The sequence below is a fragment of the Cyprinus carpio genome, chromosome A13, assembly GCF_018340385.1.
Source record: "Cyprinus carpio isolate SPL01 chromosome A13, ASM1834038v1, whole genome shotgun sequence".
In the NCBI taxonomy this organism is placed as follows: Eukaryota; Metazoa; Chordata; class Actinopteri; order Cypriniformes; family Cyprinidae; genus Cyprinus; species Cyprinus carpio.
The window spans coordinates 10,765,337-10,791,124 of NC_056584.1; the positions used below are offsets into that span (position 1 = coordinate 10,765,337).

Here is a 25,788-nt window from a genome sequence, read left to right on the forward strand (position 1 = left end):
GTTAAAAATACCTAGGCCTATAATAAAATACCAATATAAAATTATAAAAAGTATACTGTCTTTCTAAATCATTCCCAAACATAAAATTGCCGTTTAGGCCATACATACCACAGAATATTAGAATAGGTTTCAAAATACTTACAGTATAAATGATTTGCAATTTTACAGGTTGTTACCCCTTTATTATGCAAACGTTGCATAATATTCTCCTATACCTACACAGCAGTGGCTTGCGGTGGTGTTTTAAAATGAGGCAGTTTATATGTGTGTGTGTGTGTGTTACACTTTACACTTTAAATGTTGTCACATTTTCCTGGGTAAATAAATATCACAAAAAGGAGAACAAAAATATTTTTTAATAATAAAAATGTTATATGATTTTGTATTTTATTTAATTTTTTTTATTATTACTTATTATACATTTCATAGTGTTTTTATGCATTTTTATATTTATTTCAAAGTAATAACTAAAGGAAGTAACAATTTGAACAATATTCTGGAAACAGTTTACAATAAGGCTTGATTAGTTTACATTAGTTAACTACTTTAGTCAACATGAACTAACATTTACTAATGCATTATTAAAATCAAAAGTTGTGTTTGTTAACAGTTTATGCACTGTGAACTAATATGAACTAACAATGAACAACTGTATTTAACTAACAATGAAAACTGTATTTAAATACTGTAATAAATGTTCATTGTTTGTTCATGTTGGTTAACTCATTAAGTGACACCTTATTGTAAAATATTACCAATATATAACTGATGTTCAGCTGTTCTTTTTAATAGTCAACTTATTTTCGGGTCATCGTCATAAAACCTCTGTAAACACTGCCACAGACACGAAGATATATCTTTCATTTCAACATGCTGAATGCTCACTAAAAACTGACACAGTCATCATGTTTTCAGACCATTTCAAGCTCGAAAGTTGTTTACTAGTCAATAACGCCATCATTTTCTTTATTCAGACAGAGCTCACAAGAAAACAAGAGGCGGAATCAATTACATCCAATCATAACCGATCATATCCAATTATAGCACAATGGAGGCGCTGCCTCTTCTCACGTGACTTTCTCCTATTTATCTCAACGAGCCTCCAGAAAAGTCACAGCACGCTTTAGGGTCTCTGTAGAAAGTCTATGGACCGATGGGAGGCAAGCCTCCTGCTGTAACTTTACCTGCAGGTGTCGCTGTTTGACAGTGTTACTTTATAAAAACAAGTGACTTTTATACTTGTAATGCCATATTTAGTAATAAATGCAATTTATGTTTGTAATATTGAATATTTTCTCATCCAATTTTTTGAGGACATGCTGCCTCCCTTGCCTCCTCGGAGGAAACACCCCTGCTACAGGAGGTACTACTCTATAATTACAAAAAAAGTTACTCTGTAACTTCAGTTTACTTACGCAGTTCTTTGCAGGTTGCATTTCTGGTTGTTACCCCCTTATTACCCAAACATAACACATTGTGACGTGACATACAGCCAAGTATGGTGACCCATACTCAGAATTGGTGCTCTGCATTTAACCCATCCAAAGTGCACACACACAGCAGTGAACAAACACACACTGTGAACACACATCCGGAGCAGTGGGCAGCCATTTATGCTGTGGCGCCCGGGGAGCAGTTGGGGGTTCAGTGCCTTGCTCAAGGGCACCTCAGTCATGGTACTGCCGGCCCGAGACTCGAACCCACAACCTTAGGGTTAGGAGTTGATCCCTTATTAGGAGTTATTAGGAGTTGTTCCCTTATACCTACAGTACACATACATTCTTTATAGGTACACTATAATTACAGAAAAGTACACTGCAAATTCAGTATAATTACGTAGTTCTTTGCGAGTTGTAATCTGAAGCATTACCCAACAGTTCCTATTAACGTTCAAGTTAGAGACTTAATAAAAAGTTCACTAAAAGTTCACCAAAGTTGATGTGTCAGTTTTTCAGGTGGACTACTGTAATACCCACCTACCAATCAACATTATGGTCTGATGTCAAACAGCACTTTATCTGTCTTTCTTTTTACATGTTTTTGCAGGCAAATGCACACACTCACACACACGTCTTTGTGTGCAGACTGGATGTGGGTGATTCATCAGTATAGCTGCCCAAGGCTACAATTGGCCTCATGGATCTTTTCTCAACCATTTGAGACAGTTTCATGACATACCAGTGGACAACACAGACGGAAAAAAACAAAACATGCAAAAAAAAAAAAAAACCGCAATGTCTAAATTGAACAGCTGTATGCGATGAGAAAAGGCTGAGCTATGGAATCTCAAAAAGTCATGAATAATGACTATAGCGGGTGCAAAATGGTCTCTCACTGGCTCATAGGTCATGTTCAACTAGAGCTATGCTAAGGATATGGGTGAGTAAAAATGATTTGTGACCTGTGGTCTTCAAATAGGATCAGAGGAATCTATGAAAAGCAACAGACCATGTTTAATATACAGGATATCTAGTTCTATGCTATGATACTCTCGAAAGAGTTGTCCACAGAAAATTTTGAGTTATATTCAACAAACACAGGCTAACTGTATAAGCTGTGCTCCTATATGAGCAAACAAAGTTAGAAGCAAGTACGGCTTGTTCACATTTAATATAAACATTGTACTGTATGTCTCTTTATTGAAGGAGTGTATCAGACGCTCTCAGCATCTTCAAATGTGCTTGAATAAGCCATTATGATATTCATTTTCATCACTCTACTAGCATTAAAGCCATGCAAGCAAAACGTCTTCTGCTATAGCACTGCTATGATCTTTATTTTCACTTCGTGGTCAGAATTACCATCAGTTTAAATAGTAACAATGAGATATTTGCTGTAACGGCAATGGCAAAGTTTGTCCAGTATTGTGAGGTGGAATTGATCATTGGATACGCAGAGGCAGCTGGTGGACAGACGCAGCAAGATAGAACCAATTACTGTCCTTTTCTCCTCCCTTCCCTTCTGTCTTCACTTTCCTTTGCTATTCATGTTACATCAGAGTTACAAAAGTCTTTTATGAACTGCCAGACAGACTGTATCTGTCAGCACATTCTCAGCTCCCCATTGTTTGTCATTGTAATGATGATGCTGTGTTCCTCCCAGGGAATTATGGGTAATAACTCTGAAGTGCTCATGGCTTGTGAATAAAGGTGAGGAGAGGATGCCTACGAGGCTTATTGACAGACAAAGGGACGCTGGGGAGATTGAAAGGCTTAGGAAGAATTATTAAAGGAGAGCCTCATAATGTTTAGACACTAAGGAGGCCAGAGAACTGACAGAACCCAGCACTGTGAAATGAGAGGAGGTCTGCCAGTACAGACAGATCTGAAAAGCCTCAGATGTGTGTAAAAACCTTGAACAGATGAGATGAGACAAGACGAGTGTGTTAGTTACAAAGCAAACTTGATATTTTAAACTTTTCTGAGATAGCAAGTAAAGGAAGGGATTCTGTAGATTTAGTTAAATGATGCATCACGCAATTCTGGAGGGAGCTACAAAATGTAATAATCAGAATTGATAATAACAACAACAACACTCATTATTATTTATAAACTATATATATATATATATATATACTATATACAGCTAAAATGACACAAGTTGCACAATTTAAGCAGAATATATATAACATAATAAATACATTTAGCAAATTACACACACACACACACATACACACTGGAGCCTTCAAATATGTTTAACAGTTAAAAGACAAAAAGGCAGAATGACATTTGATTTACACTGAACTGAATATTATATATATATATATATATATATATATATATATATATATATATATATATATATATATATATATATATATATATTATATAAAAAATCAGAATTTGGCAAGAATTTGCAATACTAGGGGAAGTAACTGGTTAGCAGTTTATTTAAACGCGAAAAATGTAAGTCCTTGAAAAACCAATCAGGGACAACTAAAACATTATATAGCCTAATATAAAACATAACACAAAAAAAATTGTTTACATATTTTGTATGCTACTTATAAGAATACATGGCTCAGTTTAAATTGATGTCAATTGAGAAATTAATCAAGAATCATTTGGAATTGGATTTTGACAAAATTGAATCAAATCCCAAGGTATCTAAAGATTCCCGCCTCTAATAGCGAGTGTGACATTTCCTAGTGATTGCATAGAAATTATATCAGCTCGATTTACATAATCTGCTGCACAGAGAATCACGAATGAACATGATGCCATTGTCTTTGATAACTAATCATGCCTGTGACTTGCCCTTTAAATGAAAAGTTTCAAAAGGCCAATAACACTGTCATCTAGTCAGAGAGGCTGAAATGATGACAAGAAGCTCTTGTAGCCTAAATCATTCAAATATAAGGAGCCCAAAGGCTGTGAGAACCCACTCTAATCAGCAATTCTGACAATTACTTACCCCCTCTCACCTGCTGCCTTTGGCTGAGCCATAATCACAAAGAGACTGCTAATAACCACTGACTCACTTTTCAGTAAACAGACACTGTGATCAGCAGGGAATCTGTGCAAACAAAATGAGAGATCTGTTCTCGTAAAGCTTTGAAATTAGGAGGAGGCCCTCAAAGTAACAATAACAAACACATAACTCCACAAAAAACAGCTGGTCTCTTCGGAGGCACATGAAATTGAGAGCTAATAGGTCGCTGTCAATCAAGCAGAATACGCAGCAATAAGTGGTGATGTGTTTTAAACACTGAGTGCATAAATCATGTCGTACATGATTGCTGAAAATCAGGTGCATTGAACACTCTTGACATTTGCCTGAATTTTTGCCAGATGGATGCTAAATTGAGTTATCATAGGAAAATGTGAGAAGATGACCGTCTTCAGGCAGGTAGTTAATAGAATCTCAAGAGGATTAAAATTAGCTTCGCTACATGCATTTTATTCTCAGCCAAGATACGTGAAGAGGAAAAATAGCCCTTACAACCCTGCCCACATGGCAGGTTGCCAAGGAGACTGTAACGGAGCAATATGCAGTAGAAATCAGCATACAATTCACACATTTTTCATTATGAAGTGGGCTGACAAGATCTAGATCTTACTGTAAACGACCCATCCAAAAGCATTACCTCAGACCTGGATAAATATTTTACAAGTGTGAACAAGCAGAATTGCACTGGGCCTCAACAGATGAATTGCAGCAATCAATATTAAATTTCCCTTTATGCTTGTGTTACACTTTCCCACATGGTAAGGTAAATTGGCTCTAGAGACTGCAATCCATTAGTGTGTTGCCCCAATGATGCTGCAATTGCCTCGTTGTGTGATGATGAAAGGCAAAACAGACACTTTATCAAATAACATGCATACGGTATTTTGTTTTGAAAAAGTCAAATGATGAGTAGTCAGAGAGAAATATTTAAGTAACAATAGGGTAAAATACATTAAAAACACTTTGAAACCCTCAGTGCGTCAAAGTCTTGAAGGGGCAAGATAATGCAGGTTATTTTCTTTTATAAGCCACAGGGGTGGCATATATCTGTACAGCTCACAACAGTCGACTAAAACTAGCTGCCATTTCAGTCAGTAAAATTGACTAAAATGAATAAATATGACATTTTTTAACATTTGAAGTATATTTTTGTCATCAAATATAAAAGTCAGAAACTATGATTCAACTGTAAAAATTAACACTGCTTGAATATTACTTGCTATTTATTGTGTGGTAACTGTAGACAAATAACGATGATCAAGAAAGGTAAAAAGATAAATGAAACTAAGTTACTGGGTTCATGTGTTTTGTCTCTTTAAAATGCACATCTGCAACTGTTGCTCCAGTTTAGCTTAAACTACAGATGGAAATGAATTTGTTCAATATGGGACATTTCGATCTTGCAGACTCAACAAATGAAAAAAAACTTATCCAGAGAGGTCACTGATAGAGACTACATGCACATTTCAAATAGTGTGTCTGGCACTATCCTCCAATGAAATGGACAAAAAGAACATTTTATTCTTTCATAATTCACTTGGAGAGCAAGCATGTGGTGTTTTGTCTTGCAAATGTTTGGCTTTGGCTGCTTGATCTTGGTGCTATCCTGGAAATGACTGTAATAATTCAGCATATTATTTTCTTCTTGACCTTGGGTCAGGTACTCTGATGAATATATATGATGCTGTGAGACATCATGAAATGCTTGGATGTAAGCAAAAGGCAGACGAATGCAGATGGCAGATAAGTGTGTCTTACTTCACCTAATCTTACCTTGTGAATATACCAGGAACGGATGGCACATATCTATTCATAAACTGCAACTCTAGCCAAAGAAATTATATAACTACAGAGCCTCCACCTAGAAAAGTATCCCCATCCCAAAAAAAGACAATTTAGATAACAGTATGTCTGAAATGAAAAAACAAAATTATAATAAATGCGCTTAAAAAAAAAAATACACTGCTTTCAAACCCTCAGGCTATCTTGCCTCTTATGCTTTTATTGTAAGTGCATTACTATAAATGCATTACCTGTTCTATTTGACAAATTGAGGAGTGAGCTGAAATTCTCTCCTCTGGTAATTAACCACAGGCCACAGATTTTTTCAAGCTTAATTTGAATTTAATCCAGAATGTTTTTTGAAAAATGTTGCAATGTTTTTTTCTTGTCCATACCAATAAAAGGAAAAGATACCCACTGTTGTTTTCACTGTATGGACAACATTATTCTATGGTATAGTTATTGTTTACTTGTTACCCATGAAGACAATTAGCTAGAAGATGGAGGGATAGAGATACAACAGAAAAGAAAAGAGCTGGAAAAATGTGTCATGAAAGTCATGGCTCTGTAACTCAAGGACACAGTGATCCTGGGGTGTCCCTCTCCTCTCTGAATGTTGCTTTTAAGAGTGGTGGCACAGGGAGAGACTTTGGCTATGTGTGTGCCTGTCCTGTCAGTGAACCCATTACTGGCATCTCAAACTTTAAAAACTGAAAGCCTGTGTACTTTTGTTTCTGAACTGATGAAGATTTTGTGAATCTGAAAAGGCAAGAGTAACATCTGAACAGAAGGGATACCAGTGAGATTACAGAAATTTAAGAGGTGCAAAAGCACAGTAAATCATCCTGTATGTGACCTGTATGTGGAGGGTCACATTTACAAAATGATATGTCGTGTCTAGTAGGCCAACATAAAATAAGTGTGTGGCTTTTATTTCACTGGCTTTTATTTTTTTAGCCATTTGTCAGGACACTAAATTCTCCTTCAACAGAGGTATTATTGTTTAAATTGAGTGGTAAGCTCATTATTCACAATTTGCTATTGTGACATGTCTGAAATTGGTTACTCTACTCTTATATTTTTTGTTCACCCTATAGGTGGTCCTTGTCTCTGTGCCAAAAAAGATAAGAAGTGGCTAAAACTTGGCAGACTTGTAGTGCAAATCTGTGCCAAACTCTGTCATGATGCCATTCAGAAGATTACAATGTTGTTCATTAACCTTCTAGTGAAGTAGAAGAAACAACACAGAGCAGAGCAGAGCAAAATGCTATGTTTATGAAAACAATGCCACACACACTATGAAACGTGTTGGTTGGAAGTGAATCCAAAAAAAACTGCATATAATTCATACAACCTCTTTTAAAGGACTGGTAAAACTGCTAAACTATAGCTGCAAAGTAAATATTTCAATGAAGTCATTGCCTTTTTTTTCCAACACAAACATGCTTCCTTTGTGTGTAAATTAGGTTTTTGGAATTGGATTGCAGTGGTGGAGTTATACATTCTAGCTCTCAAAATCAGGCCTACAAGATGAGGAGTTGCCCCATGCAGATTTTCTGGGCATGCTAGCATTGTAACCTGATTTTTACAATTCCTTCAGAGAGTTAGAAATGCAAGCTTATGAAATGAAAGCTTAAAGAAAAAAAAAAAAAACATCTTATGTATAAAATTATATTATGCAGAAATATGAGTTTATATGATAAAAATAGAAAAATGTGCTGTACTAATACCTTTTCTGGATATGAAACATGAATGTTATCCTGTGATATGTGGGCAGATGAGTGTGGATGTACAGTATACGCGTTGATTTTTGTTCAATAAAAGGGTGTGTACTTAGCATTCTCAGCTGGTAGGACTCACCAATTAACATGTGTACGCTGCAATTTCTTGAGCAGCTCATTTTATTATCCTTCATATAAAACGGTGCTGATAGATCTGTATGAGAAGGTCAACAAACAGAACCCCTCATAATCATGCTCCATTTGTGACTCATCAAGTGGGCTTACTCACTGCATCCAACATGCAATCACTACCTATACATGCTCTCTCTCTCTCTCTCTCTCTCACACACACACACACACACACGCAGGCACGCACACAATGTATGCATGCAAGAGCACACACTCACTGCCTTATTCGATAATATGGTATACATCATTCAGAAAAGAGATATTCAGGTTTGGTAGAAGTATGTGAATATAATGTATGGCCATTAGCTGAGTGGGTGGGAAAATCTAGAAATCTGTTCCAGTCAGGTAAATATGAAAATGTTATGACACTTTAGTAATGACAAGGTTTCTATGACAACGGTGTCTGTGAGACTGCAAACTGCAAAGCCTTGTTGTTATTGGTAAATGAATGCATAAATGCGTTATGGTCCACAGAGGCTAAGCATTCATTTGGGTTAGAAGCTGAAATTTATATAGCCATTTCTCTCTGTACACATGAGAGACCCTGTACACTCAAAACAATTTCAAAAGGACCCTATAATACATAGACTGTACATGTGGTATTTTATATTAACTTCAGACACAGCAGAGTAAAAATGTATGCTTTTACATGCATCTGATTTATTAAAGCAAAATGCAAGGGTACTCACTTGGATCAGACAGGATGGAATCAGTCTTGGGCAGGAACTGGTCACAACGAATGCCCTGGAAACCCTCTTTACACCTGATTTAAGAAAAAGACAATAAAGAAAAAGAAAGGACAGTTAGTAAAAACTAAAATAAAAAATAAAAAGCTACAAAAAAAAATGAAGATAAAAATGAGAAAAACAAAATTATTCATACTTAAAATTAAAATGAAAACTAATATAAAAATCAAAGCTATTTTAAAATATCAATAAATACTATTATATTATATAAGTAATATAAGAATGACATCTTTGTCAGCAAGTAGCTGAATACAAATGCACGAGGAAAAAGATAAAGCTTCCAAAAGTTTTTAATCAAACACACAGGTAATCCAACCCACATGTAATCCAAGCACAGGGTAGTATAGACACAACACTGAAGAAACATAGACGAGACCAGGCAACAAGAAATGAAAACACAGGAACCTAAATACACAGGCTAACAAGGTGACACAGCTGAACATTATAGCAAATCAAATCACTAACCATAGTGACAAATGCGGACAAGGGAATTGTGCAACCGAAAACCAAAGTCCAAACTGAACTGAAATGGTGATAACCTTACTGTAATCAAGGCAATTTTTATTTATTTATAAATTATTATAAACTAATAAAAATTATTTAAAAACAGACAACTGGAAATGATTTTTTTTTGTGGTAATCAACACTGTCACAAGTGTTTTTGATTGATCTTAACTTTAATTGAACCTGGAATATTTCTTGAAATCCTTAAGGTCACTCCACCACTCTAATTGAAACACTTTTCAGGGGCCAGGTGGGTGAAACTCCTACAACAGAGAAACTCCAAGATGTGGATAATCCAATCAGAATGAAAAATGTTTGAGGGTTTTCTGGAAATCATATGGGAAATCCACACGTGCCATGTCATGCATCTGTTGCAGATGGCAGTAGATTGATTTGGAAGTACATGGGCACAGCGAGTTTGCTGATTTTCTACCTCAGCAAAGCCCTGACTGCTTGAATAAGCCCTCTCTGTGTTCACTAAATATGGAAATGAAATGCTTGTCTTTTATATATGAAATATGTATGCCATGTCTCTCCCAGCCTAGCTGTTTGCTCTCTCTCCAGCTCTATTGCTCACGTAACTGCCCATCTGTTTCTGCCTTTCTTGCTTCCCCTCCCCCCTCCATCCTGTCATCACTTTATCCTCATTTTTCCCTCACTTCTTGACTTTTCAAAGACACTGGTGGCTAATCCTGCTTTCAGCTAGTTGAGTCAGGAGAGCAATGTGACAAAGGAAAATATCCCTGGCTCTAAATGGCAGAGTACAAACAGAGCATATGCATATGCCATGCACACGAGCCTCAACAGATAGCATAGGCTTTTGTTGGTTATACAGCACATTTCATCCTTTCACAGATGAGCAAGAGCTCAATTTAATGCTGCATATTGCTTAGGCTGTATGTTTCCAAGTTCCCAAATGAAAAATAAATACATTTTAAAGACTGAATCTTTTTTCTTTCTTATTTTTTTCTTTATTTTTTTATTTTATATATAACACAAATAAATATAGAGCATTTGCCTGGATCAGCAGTTTTCTCTGAGCTATGTATAGTTACCATATCATATTGCTTACTTTTCATGCAATTATCACACCTGTATAAATTTGCTTTCTTCCAAAAGAAGGACTTAAATTGTAATATATTAATACAGTTAGAGTGGGAATGTAGTCTGGACAGCATTCTTGCAATGCACCTGTTTTGGAGAAAAGTAATGAGCAGAGCAGCTCTTTTGTTTTCAACTGAAATAAGAAATCTGCTCACCCACATTATGAATTATAATATTGCTTAGTTTGTTGGTCCATTGGATCAGATTGCGTTCTTACCACAAGCAACTGCTCCAGAGTTCGTTTTCAATTGGGCTGTGATTACTACCTCATTCAGGCAATCTTGGGCTGATTATTTTGGTTTGAATCTGAGAGTGATTGCTGTGTTCATATTTGCCAGGTGTGAAAACACCCTTAGGCAATATATTTTTGCTTCACCTACAACAGCAGTTTGAAACAAGGCCGTAGCAAACCCATTGCATCATAAACAGTAGCGGTGTTTTGTCCCAGAATGAATCAGTGTTTTGAATAAATTGGTTGAATGAATGATTCATTAATAAAGACCGCTGCTTGTATTCTTCCAGAATGATTCAGTTTTTTGAATGAATCAGTTGAATGAATTATTTAATTTATCTATAGAAGGGAGGTTGTTGTCACCTACTGGTGTAGTGATGATATGTAATCTGCAAGATTCATTGCAACCACTAATGGACAGACTGACAGTCTGTCAGGAACTCGCAAACACAACAAGCAGAGTGATAAAAAGAGTGAAAGTCCCAGTCCTGGCTGATCATTCTATCAAACTACCGAGTATAATTCGCCACATTTTCCAAGCCTTGAGTTCTCTGAAGTGGATTGTTTTCAGTCTAACAGCCTGTCTTTTTGTATTGTACAAATTAAGCACTGTTACAAAGGTGTTGCTGCGCTCATGGAACAGACTTACTTTCTGTATCGTTCTGGATTTTTTCCTCCTTATTACCAGAAGAACCACAGAAAACTGATGAAATTGAATAATTTTGAATACATTTGAATAATTGTCTTTTCTCACTCAAAACCCCAAATCTTAAGCTTACCAAAGCAACAAATATTCATTGGGCCTCATTCATGAAATGCAAGAAGAACACATTTCTATGTAAATTGTTCATAAAACCATTCTTGGATAAATTGTTAACATGCCAATTTACATAAACATGATTTTACGAATGATTTACACAGAAATTATAAAAGACAGTGTTTCCTATAAATTGCATCACAGTGATATAATTTTTACACCCTTGTCCAATCTGATGTTAACAATTATCACTCCTCGTTCTATAGTAGAAATCTGCATATGACTAATTGAATGTAACTGTCATATGTGTCGTTAGTAAAGATTTTACACTAATTGCTCACAAGGAGCTATAGAGGGCTGTGAGTCAGTAATCAAATCAGTAGCGCAAATGGGCAACTCTGTGCTTTACATAGCGAATAGGTCATGCCTGAAGGATCTGTGGTCAATTAATCTCTCCCCAATTAATGTGCTCACAGGCAAGTGAAGCTGATAAAGATCTGTGAGATAAGAAACTAATGCAGTACAAATTTACAGAAGGAGGATCATTAAAAGAGAGATCAAGTGCTATGGCAACATTGTGAGGAACAGTCATTATTGGGCCCAGTATGAGCTGTGGCAATTGGCAAACAGTGGCAATTAAAATGTGGGGAATGGAAAGAACGAGGTGGAGGTGTGGAACTGTACCCAAGACACCACATTTGGGCTGCTTGCCTCCTTTTATCTTGCCCCGCACAGACATTTTGTTCACAGGCTTGATTTATGTGGAAAGATGATACATGTTTAACGCAGTAGGAGGCTTCCTGTTGCTCAGCATACAGCCAAAGCGGAGGCCTTTTCTTTCATACAATCTTTTCTTCTCTTGTGCACATAGTATAGTGTTATGGTTATATTAACATGAAATACTCATGTCTCATTTAATTGACTAGCCTATGGTCAAATTATTTTTTCCATACTCCATGAGGCCCTGTCATGTTACAGGACCGCCTGTGTGAAATCATTCATTTCTTCTGTATAATATAGGCCTATATATAGCATACGTTGTCTTTTTTGTCACTTTCATATTCCTCCCAACCCTATAATTTTCCTTGGAAATTTTGCAGTGGAATATTCATTAGTCTCTGAGACCTGCAAAAGAAAATGTTAATATTTCTCAAGGACCCAGAATGTATTGAGTGTTGCCTGGCTTTTAATTAGCACCACAGTCATTAATTAGCAGGAACAAATGGGGGAGGGGGATAGGATGCTGGAAGGAGGTGTAGATCATTCTAACGAAAAGGCAGCTTTACAGGCACAGATAAATATAAATACCAAGCCTCCAGCTGTCAGATTCTTGCAGAATGTGAGAAGAACATGCACATTTAACTATGCACTGCTAATGATCAGGCTTCAGTGTGTTTATCACAATCAGGTAAACCATGTGAAACCCATTTATGGAGTTCATAATTTCATAATAGGAAATGTAACAGACAACAGTATAGAAGCAAAATGCATAAATACCAATTAAAGCAAACCTGATAGTTTTATCATAAGAACCTTTAATTAAAAGGAATGAGATCTGGAGTATGTTACCAGGCTACTCACACAGCGTTTTGAGATTTAGAACAAGTTACGGTGTTTAATCATGCTGCGTTTACTCTGGCTTCTCAGCTGTTCATTTTTCTTTTTTTTATGTTGGAATCCACGTCTGTTAGTCTAAAGAGAAGCAAATCATAACCAAGACATCTGAGATTTGTTTTTAATTGGTGCACAAGCATTTACACCACAAATCATCCACACTAAGCTGTAATTTCATGAGAGACAGGAAGCATCCAAATGAACTGACTGGAATACAGTAAATACAGTCTTTTTGCAGGTCAATTTACGGTTTGCATAAAAGCATTATCATACTAGTAATAGTGCTATTTTTGCCCCAAATATCAAGTATGGCTGTGATAACCTACAGCACAACAGCAACTCGTAGGTGATGGTAACAAATTAGATTAGGCTTTTGAAAATGATCTTTGTATATATTATAATCTTAATTGAACAGTAAAACAATATTCAGAGAGTGTGAATTGTAGAACAGATATCTAATTAAATGAGGCAGAAAGTGAGGCAATGTCTGTTTAAAGTATGAAGTGACGTATGTACCAATATTTAAAAGCACTGGGAAGGGATCGATTCGCACTGAAGATTTGATATTTGACAAAACCCAATTTCCTGGACCTTAAACAAAGCAGAAACTATGGATTTCTCTTTTGTAACCTTTGACCATTTTGTACATGATCATACCTGTGGCCACTTTCAACATGCACACAAAAAAGACGCAGAGTCAATTGATTTTCAGTGGTGTGAAAGGGTATTTAAAGTGCCAAGCCATTTCCCCAAGCCCCAAAATCACACTCAAGCAAACACCATTGGACATCGCAGTGACTTGTTCCATTTAAACTATCATTATCACAGACCCACACGGCATCATCCAATGAGCTTGACAGTGCACTAGTGAAGTATCCATTATCAGCACAGAGGCTAGCATTCACCTGCTGTGATCTGCTGAACTGTGAGAGGGTACAGGTACTCTGAAGTGCTCTCAGAGAGCCATTTTCTCTGTAGTTTTGCACCCCTGGTCAACTGGCAGTATGCTGGGGAATGTAGACGAGAGAGACTCTAAGAACATCTCGGGCATCTCTGTCACTGGCCTTTCTTCGTATGGTTAATGTAAATGAGAGAGAAATTAATAGCTCAGTTTTATTGTGCCAGGTAGTATCCTTGGAGCTCTAAAAAAAGTTTACATTAATATTAATTTTAAATTCGACTTTGTGCTATCAGATTATAAGTATTAGAATACCTCAGTGTAAATGGCTATAATGCACTTTTATTAAGGAACTAACTTATGTTAATACAATATTTGGTCTTCAATCTCAATATAGAATGATTATCCCTCGCCACAATATTCAGCATTTTTTTTTCTTTTTCATCTTGACCGCATTGGTTCAGCAATAACCTTGTCTCTGAGCTGATCGAATAGCACTTATTAGCACTGCCAAGAGAGGGTCTGATTTCAGGTTGGCTGTCTGAAATCTAGTTTCAGGCACTGGCATATGCACTGTCCTACGTTGATGAAAGTTAGAGGATAATATGAAAGAAGGGAAAGTAGTTTAGACACATTAAATTTGTTCAAGAACTGATACGCAATGTGATTTAAGGAAATGGACCTTCTTCTTACTACAAACCCAAGCTCTCTGAAAAAGACATACCTGTCGTGACATTTCTGTAAAATGATATTAAGTTGTTTTGTACTCGTTTCGCAACACCTTTAACATTGAAATGTCTAGTAAGTGGTGAATTCAGATTGATCCGAAAAAACAGATGAACGAGATTCTGGCAGTGTATTTTTATTATGCTTCTACAACTTTTTAATTCTGTTTTATCATGACTGTGTCACACGACTTGTACATTAGCCCTGCAATGCAAGTTCAACATTGTACCAGGTGATCTACCAAGCAAGTTTACTTCAAAAAAGCTGTACATGTGGAGCTGGATATGTGATGCAAATGTCAAAATGTATACGTTTACAAATCATGCACTATGGAGTGTTTTGAAGTCGAAAAATATTTATTATGCAAGGATCTGTGCAAAAATAAGTGTTTATTAATTGATAATCTACCAATAATTCAAAATTTGTTTGAAATGGAAGTTGTTGCCACTTTACTGTCATTTCAGCTGTAAACGGCAGTGAATTGTATGTATAAGTACATGTATAGGCCTACAAAAATGTAGGCAGAGGCACATTTATCCAAATGAGCTTACTGTAGGTTGCTTTACTCTTATGCGGGGAAAAAATGTGCCATCTTGATAAATTATTTTTAACACATGTGAATGGATGTATATAAACCAAGAACATTCACAATACCAAGACTAGGAACTATCCTTTTACCATTAAAATAGGGAGGAATATTGTGGCACAGACTCTGATTTTTTTTTTTTTAACCTGTCAGAGGATATCAAACTTGTTTGATATTTTTAAGCCAATTTTAGAAAATGTATTATTTTAATTTGTCATGTGTCTCCTATCAATGAGGCACATTTCTCCATGAGTATTTTGTGTTCAGAATGACTTGAAAGCCTGGTAGTGTGTGATCCTCAGTGGTTTAGTGTATGATGATCATGCTTTTTTATGTAACCATTTTCAAAGTAGGCTAGTGTATGATGCCTTGTGTTTTTAAATCTGCACAGATTTTAAAAGTCATGTAGTTTATTCCAGCCTTTAGGTATGCCGCATTTAATTTATATACAAATGTGCTGACTTTGAGAGCTCTCTTACTTCCCTTATTTGTTGCCATGGCCTCCTTAAATAATTTACATTCTGGTGTCAGCAATCCTGAAAATAAAAGATAGCTTGACTTGTCTCGCGTACTTATGCTCACCTTTGGCTGACCCTCCTCATTTCAAAACATGAGTGGAGATGCATGGAAAGCTAATTCCTCTCTTTCCTTCCTGAATAAGTGTAAGGGACTCTTCTAGAAGCTTGACTAAAGCTGTACATGCACTCGTATTTATGTTGCCATCAACTTCAAGCCTGTGACAGGTGTTTCTTTTAACTTTTAACATGCAATTTCAGTGGCTGCCGGCAGATGTGAGAAGAGGCGAATAAAGTGAGATGACTATTGCGCAACATAAATCAAAGATTCAACAGAGAACATATGGTAGATTTTGAAAACACTCATATTGCCTTTTTAGCAGCTTTGCTCGAACCTACCCAGCCCTGGCAACTTACTGTCTATTACAGTGTAAATACACATAGCTAAACACCATGACATAAAACTGTGACATGTTCCCACTTTCTCTTTATTTGGTAACCATAGGGGATAAGCTTAAAGCAACATGAAGCATGAAAAGAGCCACTGGTAAATACAACACTCAACCCTGTCATGCTATACAATACTGTCACCACAGTTATGAGACTAAGCTAAGGAGAAAGATAATATGATTTTGTTAACTAAGCTGTAAAAAAATGCTGAATGACATTAAATAAACCAACTTTTGAGATCAACAGTCAGTTGCAACAAACTTTTTCAGTAGATATTTTGTAAACTTTTGTTAACCGCACAGTTGGGGTGAGTGCTGACCTTCATTGTATGGACTAAAAAAGAAATCTCTTTAAGAAAACCCCCATACAGTTATTGAAGTTTTCATTTAGGATGCAAGAGGACATTCAAACTTAGTTGGAAAAGGTCTGTCTGCTCTGTCTGTTCAATACAAATGCACAGTAATCACTGGCTGTTGGTTTCATGTTGCAATTTTAAGATAATCCTATATAAACTGTGATACAATATCAAAAGTTTCGATAAAAAAAAGGGTAATTTTAAAAAGGAGAAAACTTATATTCACCCATTACATTTCTTACAAATTACATTTCTTTTAAACTGTAATAATATTTCACAATATTATAAATTATATATGTAATTTCATTGAATGGGAAAGAGCAGCTTTGATCTTTAGCCTCCTTCAATCTGTGCTTCTGGCAGAATCACAGTTCTGCTCTTCTCTTTCTATGTATAAAACAGGGAGAAAAGCTAGGCTTCTGAGGCCTTGGTACATTCACTCCAGCATGTAACAGAGCCTGACCGCAGCATGAGCTCTGAATACATGCAAGAGCTCAAGCTGCCACAAGTGTGATGTGACTGTTGATCCACCCCTTCAAAAAGAAATGCCAATGAAAGCTTGATAAGCAAAGCATTTAAAATTCCCTTTCTTATCACACAGCCTCCTCCAGAGCATTCAAACAACTTTATAACCAGGCCTCTTATCTCTGCATTTTAAATAATGCTAACCACTGGCCATTTTTTTTTTAAATCAGATTTTGTCAAGTGGATGTTCTGAATCTGGATTTAGTTAAATCTCAAGCGATGCTAGTGTGTTAATCTGAGTTTCAAGTCATTCATGTCTTGACCCTTTTGGTGTACTTGTTTGATGGATTTGATTTTTGAAGCAGTCAGATCAGAATGATCTTAATATGATCCAAATACAGGCTTCAGTGATCACAGTGCAGATCAACATCAGAGGAAATTTACACAAATATTTAGCAATCTGTATTTAGACACTTAGAAACACTGATTTCAACACATGATAAAACAGATTAAACATGAACAAAATGTTTAAAAAAAAACAAAAACAGATTTGATTGATTTAAACAGTCAGCTTCTTCCCTCTTCCCTTTTTCATAAAACATTTTCATTTTTAATATAATATAATGTGCGTGAAACTTTTTGTATTTCCTAATAGACATCTGAGCTTTTTATTCTGGAGCCCAACATAATATATCAAATGGATGATCACGTTTGATTTGGGTCACAAACAAACAAACAATTTTTTTTTTTTTTTTTAAATGTCATGCTCAGCATCCTTTTCAATGATGTGTGCAAATGATATGGTAATAAACTTTGGAGCTGAACATTTTCCCTCATTTTATCTCTTTTCATTGTAGTGTAATTATACATGTATACACAAATGCTATACGAGAATAATGATGACTCATGTTTAATGTCTCATGTCAATAGCTGTTAAATGAAGCCTCAGCACATTAAGTCAAGTAGGGAGAAATAAGCTTAAAATAGCTTGTATGCAACAGAACAGTCTTGTGAAAGTGTTTTAGTCAATGCTAATTCAATCCCAATACAGCACAAAGTGTGTATTATAATTAGAAAGTTTTCAAAAATATTTAATGCAGAAGTAATAAATAACACAAAACAGCTTACATAAACTGTCAAAAGCAATCAAAAACACCTCCTACAAAACATGACTTATTCATTACAAACAAGCTAGATTTCTAAGTTACTTATCATACTTTATTCATAAAAAAAAATGCATTAAAAATTGTATGCAAGTTCTAAGCAATTAAGAATGAAAATGCTGGTAACCAAATTTTTCCAAGGTATGGGGCAGAAAAAAATAAAATACAAATAAAAAAAAAATACTATGAAAGCGAGAAAATAAACACAACATTTTAATTTTTTGCTTGAACCATCCCTTTAACTCAATGCAAATTTTAAAGAAATGCATTTATCCAACTGAAGTGCTATGACTCTTGAATCGATTTTAAAAAGCAGAATATACTGTAACAGAAAACCTGGTTTGATATGCATTACTTATCTTGTCAATATCTTGAAACAATCAAATAAAGTAGGAAAATGATTATTATTTTGTATTTTATTTGTTATTTATTTATTTTTGCTTTATTTACATTATCTAAGAATTAAAATCAAGCTTTTTCAGGCCCCTACATTTAACCACTGGGGTGAAAAGTTTTTCAAAAGTCTTATTCTTGACTCCCAAATTGATTCCAAGAAGAGTGAGAAAACTCATTAAGGTGACAGTGCAAAGCAGAGAAGAGGTTGAAATAATTAGAACATCAGAAGACGACGCTTACAGATCTGCTCTAGCCTGCCTTGGGACTGGCTCTGTGGTTTGATATTAATTACAGGCACTCCGACATAGACACACACACACAAACATGTACTCATATGTACTCACACACTCCACTCACAAACATCTAAAGGACCTTGCTAAAATAAGAACTGCAAATTCATGGTCTTCAGGGTTTCAACCAAGAAAAAAAGGAATGTATTTTCTGGGAGAAGAGAAGAGAGGAGAGGAAAATTAAAGCAGTCTGCTTTGTGGACTGTGTTTCTCAAAAACATCACACACTACTCGAGGGCCCTTGTAAGAGACATCAAGGTTTTTTTTTTTTTTTTTTTTTTTCAAAATCATCCAGGCCATTCATCCTTGTGTTAAATTACAAACATTTTGTGAAAAAAAGTAGCTTTTACGTTTCAATGATATCAAAGTGTGATCTGTAGGTGAATTAAAATATGAGGGCCGACGTCCAGAAACTGTTTAGGAAAGCTTTGCTTCATGAGCCTCGGCATTTCTACCACCAAGCCAGTTTCTATAAAGTCCAGCTTACCACAATCAAGGTGTTTACTGTTCCATCATGCACTGTACAATACACTACAGCCACACCTTATTTTAAGGTTCAATTCTCGCTATTAAAAAAACATTACCTACAACTTTTGCCTCAATAAACTCCTAATTTGCTGCTTATTAATAGTTAGTAAGGTAGCTGTTAAGCTGTTAAAATATGCTTAGGGATGTACAATATGGTCATGCAGGATATGTGCTTTATAAGTAATAATAAACAGCCAATATGTTAATAATAGGCATGCTAATAAGCAACTAGTTTGAAACGCTTGATACGTTCTGTTCAAACAGCATTTTATTTGAAATATATTTTTAAGTAACATTAAAAATGTCTTTATTGGCACAGTTGATTAATTTATTACAGTTATGGTAAAGAAAACTTAAACTTCAAAATCAAATAATAATAATAATAATAATAATAATAATAATAATAATAATCTTTTCCCTAAAATTTTAACGCAAACTTTAGAACATAGTGTACTGTATATCAGGAAACTAAAAAATGCATAATGTCAAGTAAAAATTCCTTCTTAAGGTTAAAAAATGCACAAAACTACATTTTACACTACAGTTACTAGCAACAAAAGCAGGGGTCAAGTCAAACATTTTTTTGCTGGGTCGAGTGCACAAGCCCTTGAAGGGGACAACTGTTTGGTTGTAAACCAACATCACAGATAAAGAAGGAATGTGAAAGAAATACATGGGTAAATAAAATGTGTGTATCAGACAAAGGAAGAGAAGGAGAGTGGGGGATTAAAATGCTCGAGTTCCCTGCATATTGCCTGGGTGCTGGTTTGGCTGGTGCCAAGTGAGCCCAGGCTCCATCTGGCCGTGTTAGTGTACAGGCCTCTGAGGGGAAAACTCCACTGATGAGTCCCTGTTCATTCCAACACTGACAGATGCCTATGGCGAGAGTGAGAGAGCGGGAGAGAGAAAAGAGTATTTCTCATTACATAACTAGAGCCAGGAACTTACACAATAAGTCATGTGCCAGCTTGTGTATTGATGGGCTGAAGATTTGGGCCTCTCTGACAGAAAAACAGAGAGAAACTTGGCATGAAAGAATCTCCTGGTGATGGGAAAATATCTACCTTTACTTGATGGTGCATGGAGGCATCCATCATGACAAGCATTGGACACAAATGCCCATCTGAAACATCAAGTCAAGTGCATCTGGCCGTATGCACTCACACTGAAAGCCTGATTCAGCAGCAGCTGTTGTGTGTGAGGAGATCACATTACCTACTATAGCAATGTGTGGGGTGACGTCAAGAACAATATATTGGAACCCTTGCTGCGGTGACCTCTTTTTTTCAGTAAAAAGGTCTAAATGTTCTGACACTGAAAAAATGTTTTGTCAGGTAACCTAAAAGATATGCTTCAAGTTATCATCTAAATAAATGATTCAACTCAAGAGTATGATTTAGCATCACCATATGTACAGTAGGTTAAATTAACCAAAATAATTTAAAGTATAATAACAAAAGGTAACTGTTGCCTGTCATGGTTACAATCAAAACTACATCTAAATTATAGGTAACACTTTATTTTAGGGTCTCTTAACCAGTTGCTTATTAGCATGAATATTACTAGAATATTAGCCATTTATTAGTATTAAATAAGCACATATAAATGCCTTATTCTACATCCCTACCTTACTAACTATTAATAAGCAGCAAATTAGGAATTTATTGAGGGAAAAGTCGTAGTTAATAGTGAATAAGTGTTCCCTATTCTAAAGTGTTACCATATTATAATAATAATTTTTTTTTTGTTTGATATATATTTTTATTACTCTAAAAAAAATGCATCACATTTCCACAAAAATAAAGATCTCTGCAGAATTATTTATGAAGGATCATGTGACACTGAAAATTCAGCTTTGCCATCTTGGGAATAAATTACATTTTAAAATATATTAAAATGGAAAACCGTTGTTTTTAATTGTAAAAATATTTCACAATTTGTATTTTGTTTGCTTTACTGTATTTTTACTTTTGTAGTTTTGATGAAATAAACTATGTAGCTTTGCAGACTTCTTTCATAAATATTCATATTTATAATCTTTCAAAACTTTGGAACAGCTGTGTAAACTCTTTATTTCGAAGAGGTTTAGATCTTGAATGCCTCTTTTTAGAATTTTCTTTTAGTCAAAGTTTTTGACCAATTTTAAATTCACAAAGAGCATTCCAAAAACCTAACATTTTGTATTTCATTCTTTCTTTTTCTTTCTGAAGTACATCAAATCTCAGATTGCTTCACTTTTTACTATGTAGACTTCCTGCTTTCTGGATATTTAGCTATGAAAAATCTGCCTTCATATCTATCCGCAATAAATCACACAGAGGTCAATGTTGTGTATGATGCTTGTTATGAATCCATGAGAAATTGCTTCCAATTGAGAATATGACTCCAGTGACAGAATGAGTATGTAGAAGGTTAGACTGGACGCCAGTGAGATGGATCCAACTGTGTGTGGGTTTGCTATCTGGAATAGCTCCATTCAAAATCTGCTCTGGTCCTAAAGTGGGCGGTCTGCTACTGGTGATCCACTCCATTTGAGTGGGCAGGAGTCTCCCCTTCTGCTGATACCATTCTCATTATCACAGCTCTAAAACAGCGGGTGAACATCTGGCACTGGTAATGCAATCAAATACATACTGCCTCACACTTATATTTACCACAGCTTGTGTGTTGATATCTGGAATAAGGACATGCACAATGCAGGATGCTTCCTGTTTTAAGTGCCTTTCATTCACTTGAAATGTGTCTGTTTTGGAATTGTTCCCACCAAATGCAAAACATGTGAAAAAAAGAAGGAAAAAAAAAGATCAATTGTGGGACTATATTCAAGCCAGTGAAGTCAAGTCAAATCAATTCACCTATATTTATATAGTGCTTTATACAATACTGATTGTGTCAAAGCAGCTTTACAGTGTTGATTTAGGAAGGTAGTTTGTTTTTTATGTAATGGGAGAATATTTAAATAGTTTTTCAGTTTTGTGTCATTGATGATTCAGTGGTGTCATCATTCATTTCAGCTCTCTTCCAATAGCGTCTTCGCAATCAGTCAAGCGTCCCCAACTAAGCAAGCCAATGGTGACAGTGTAACCAAAACTCCATCGGTGACAGAAATGGAGGAAAAACCTTGGGAGAAACCAGGCTCAGTCGGGGAGGTGGGGTGGGGGGCAGTTCTCCTCTGGCCAAGTCATTAATTGCATACCATTCTTTTCTGAATTTTCTACCGTCTGTAACTGGAAATCAAATGACTGGTTGATATGACCTCATGGCGTCATAACTGTGGGGAAGGGGTACAGAGTGCATAGGGCCCAGAGGTTGAGAGAGGCGCACAATGATGTTCTTCAACACCTCTGATTGGCCATTGTGTTCAAGAAATCAACAGAAATGCCAGTGATTGGCTACATCGCTCAACGCTGCAAAAACACATTGTAAACAGAAACTTTTGGTATGATTAAAAGATTTGGTATGATTAAAAGAAAACGAGAGGACAAGTTGAGAGAGAGAGAGAGAGAGAGAAAATTGTGAAGAGCTCTTAAATAACATGTTCAGGACAATTAAAGCTTAAAACCAGCAGCGTCCTTATATGCAGACCCATTAATTATAGACCTGATATAAACAGAATAGGCTATAACACATCTTGAATAATCAAACATAAAAGTAAGTGTAAATAAACGTATCTGTAAACAAACACTAAGAGCCTCTGAAAAACTGATGAGTCAAACTGAGATTATTTGCATTTGAAATGTGAGGAATACAGACAAGCACCTTATCAAAATGTCCTTAACATTTTTAAAGTTCTATTAGATATGTATAATTTTATTTCATTTTATATAAGTTTTGTATAAAAAAGTTATTTGAAAGCCAAATAACATTTGTTCCCTTTCAGTCGGTCACTCTCGACGTCACGTCAGTGACCGACGAATTGGGATATCACTCCGATAGACCAATCTACTTTGAGTGTAAACTAAACGAGACAATGCACATTGGCATGCAATTATTGCATCCAGCTGCCACTGATCACAGCGTGAGTATAATAAGACAGCAGGTGCAATGCATACCAGCTTTTCGCTTCGGAGCAGAGCATTAGTATCATTCTGCTCAACTGTGTTTGCTGTAAAACTACAAGTTCAGCATGCTCTCAGAAGCTTTGTGTGTTGGTGAGACGGCGCTTCAGCGGTGGTCATTCCCGAGTCGAGTGGGTTGCACACTTCAGGCTGCACTACCCCCTGTTGTGTTGCAAGCGGACAATTCCCCTGTGCACCTCAGCACTAAAAGAGCATTTCCTAGAGAGCAAATTTCTCTAAAATAGCTTCACGGGTGCATCTTTGTAAAGATGACAGATTGTCCTTATAAGGAATGCCATTTCACCAGTGCGTTTCTGGGTGCGGTCGTTACCTGGCAACGGGTGATGGTCACGATTGCTGCCTCACGTGTCTGGACATCAAGCACGCTGAGGTGGCCTTCGTGGATGAGTCAAGTTCCCACTGCGGGAAGATGACCGCGCTGCCGCCCTCCGACATGGTGGCAAAGCCTGAATCGTATCCAGAGATGACAGCTATGCTTTCCCGGGCAGCCGAGAGGGCAGGGCTCGAGTGGAAATCTCCGGTGGGCTTCTCCTCCCTCACCACCCTCGACGGCGGTGCAGCTAAGGGGTATTCGGTGATTCCCCCAGTGGAGCAAGCGGTAGTGATGCAATTGTACGAGGGTGGTCACGATCCGGGAGTCCTGAAAGAACTCCGAACCGTCACTGACCTTGCGCTCCGAGCAACGAAGGTCACTGCGAGTTCTCTGGGTCATGCGATGTCCACACTTGTGGTCCAGGAGCGCCATCTCTGGCTGAGTCTGGTTGAAATGAGGGACGCCGACAAAGATTGGTTCCTTAATGCGCCAGTGTCCCAGACCAGCCTCTTCAGCGACACTAGGGCTGGGCGATATATCGCATGCGATTGTCACGGGCGTTTCGTCAGTAAAGCCGGTTCTCACACAGACACTGTGCAAAAATCTGGGAGGATGAGGAGCAAGTCTTGCTAGTGGCGCCATATTAGCCCACTCGGACCTGGTTCCCCGAACTAGTGCTCCTCGCAACAGCCCCCACTTGGCCAATTCCTCTGAGGAAGGATCTACTGACTCAGAGACGGTCACCGTTTGGCACCCACGTCCAGACCTTTGGAAACTCCATGTCTGGTCCTTGGACGGGATGCAGAGGTTCTAGGTGACCTACCCCAGTGTAGTAAACACCATCACTTCGGCAAGGAGCACTGTCTCACGAACACGCTTACACCTTGAGTGGAACCTGTTTGTCGAATGGTGTCTTCTCACACAAGAAGACCCCTGAAGAATTGCGAGTGTTGCGGTCATGTTTTCCTTTTGTGCAGCAAGTGCTGGAGCATGTTTGTTTGTGTCTGTTTGTTATGAGGGACGCCGACAAAGATCGGTTCCTTAATGCCCCTGTGTTAAGGAAAGTCTTTAGGTAAGCATGACCTCGTCATCAGGTTCCTTAGAGGGGCCAGGAGGTTAAATCCTTCCCGGCCCTCCTCTATACCCTCTAGGGACCTGACTCTAGTGCTAAAATCACTACAGCAGGGCCCATTCGAGCCTTTGCATTCAGTTGAGCTTAAGTTTCTTTCATTGAAAACTCTGCTCCCGCTTGCACTGGCCTCCATCAAGAGGGTAGGGGACCTGCATGCCTAGAGTTTGGGAAGGCTAACTCCCAGGTAATCCTGAGGCCCCGGCTCGGCTACGTGTCCAAGGTATGCATTGCACCTGCTGCCTTATTATACTCACGCTGTGATCAGAGGCAGCTGGATGCAATAATTGCATACCAATGTGCATTGGCTCGTTTAGTTTACACTCGAAGTAGATTGGTCTATTGAAGAGATATCCCAATTCATCGGTCACCGACGTGACGTCTCCGTTCCCCCCTTCAAGGAACGTGGGTTACCATACGTAACTAAGATGTTTTTTTTTTTTTTTTGGTAATACACTATGTTCTGAGAAATAAAATCAGAACCTCGAGTCCCATGCATTAAACGTTTTAGAGCTCCATTTTAAAGGTTACTTATGCACAAATGGCAGAATAAGTCATCAAGCTTTTCGCATGCTAATGGTAATTTGCATAACCTACCTAAAATACCTGCTTTTTATTAGCTGTGGCAAAGCCTTCACTTTTTTTCAGCTGCTTTTCTGCAATATTTAGCCGCTAATAAGGATACGCTGTAGATATATTTATTTTAATGTCAAAAGTAACTTTTGCGTTTGTCATATATTCAATCGTAAAAAGTAACTAGTAATACTATAAAAAAAGGAACAGTAAATGTTAATTTG

The 25,788-nt window shown here is 36.9% G+C and overlaps 1 protein-coding gene across 1 annotated transcript in view; it reads right to left on the reverse strand.

Moving 5' to 3' along the window:
* The window catches only part of LOC122147152 (pro-neuregulin-3, membrane-bound isoform-like), a 56,564-nt gene extending 32,580 nt beyond the window's left edge, over positions 1 to 23,984 (reverse strand). Inside the window, exons 1-2 of the mRNA XM_042768302.1 lie at positions 23,950 to 23,984; positions 8,831 to 8,904 (exon numbers count right to left, since the gene is read on the reverse strand). Coding sequence (XP_042624236.1) covers positions 8,831 to 8,904; positions 23,950 to 23,984 — 109 coding nt within the window. The remainder of the gene's footprint in view (positions 1 to 8,830; positions 8,905 to 23,949) is intronic.
* Positions 23,985 to 25,788: the final 1,804 nt, after the last annotated feature.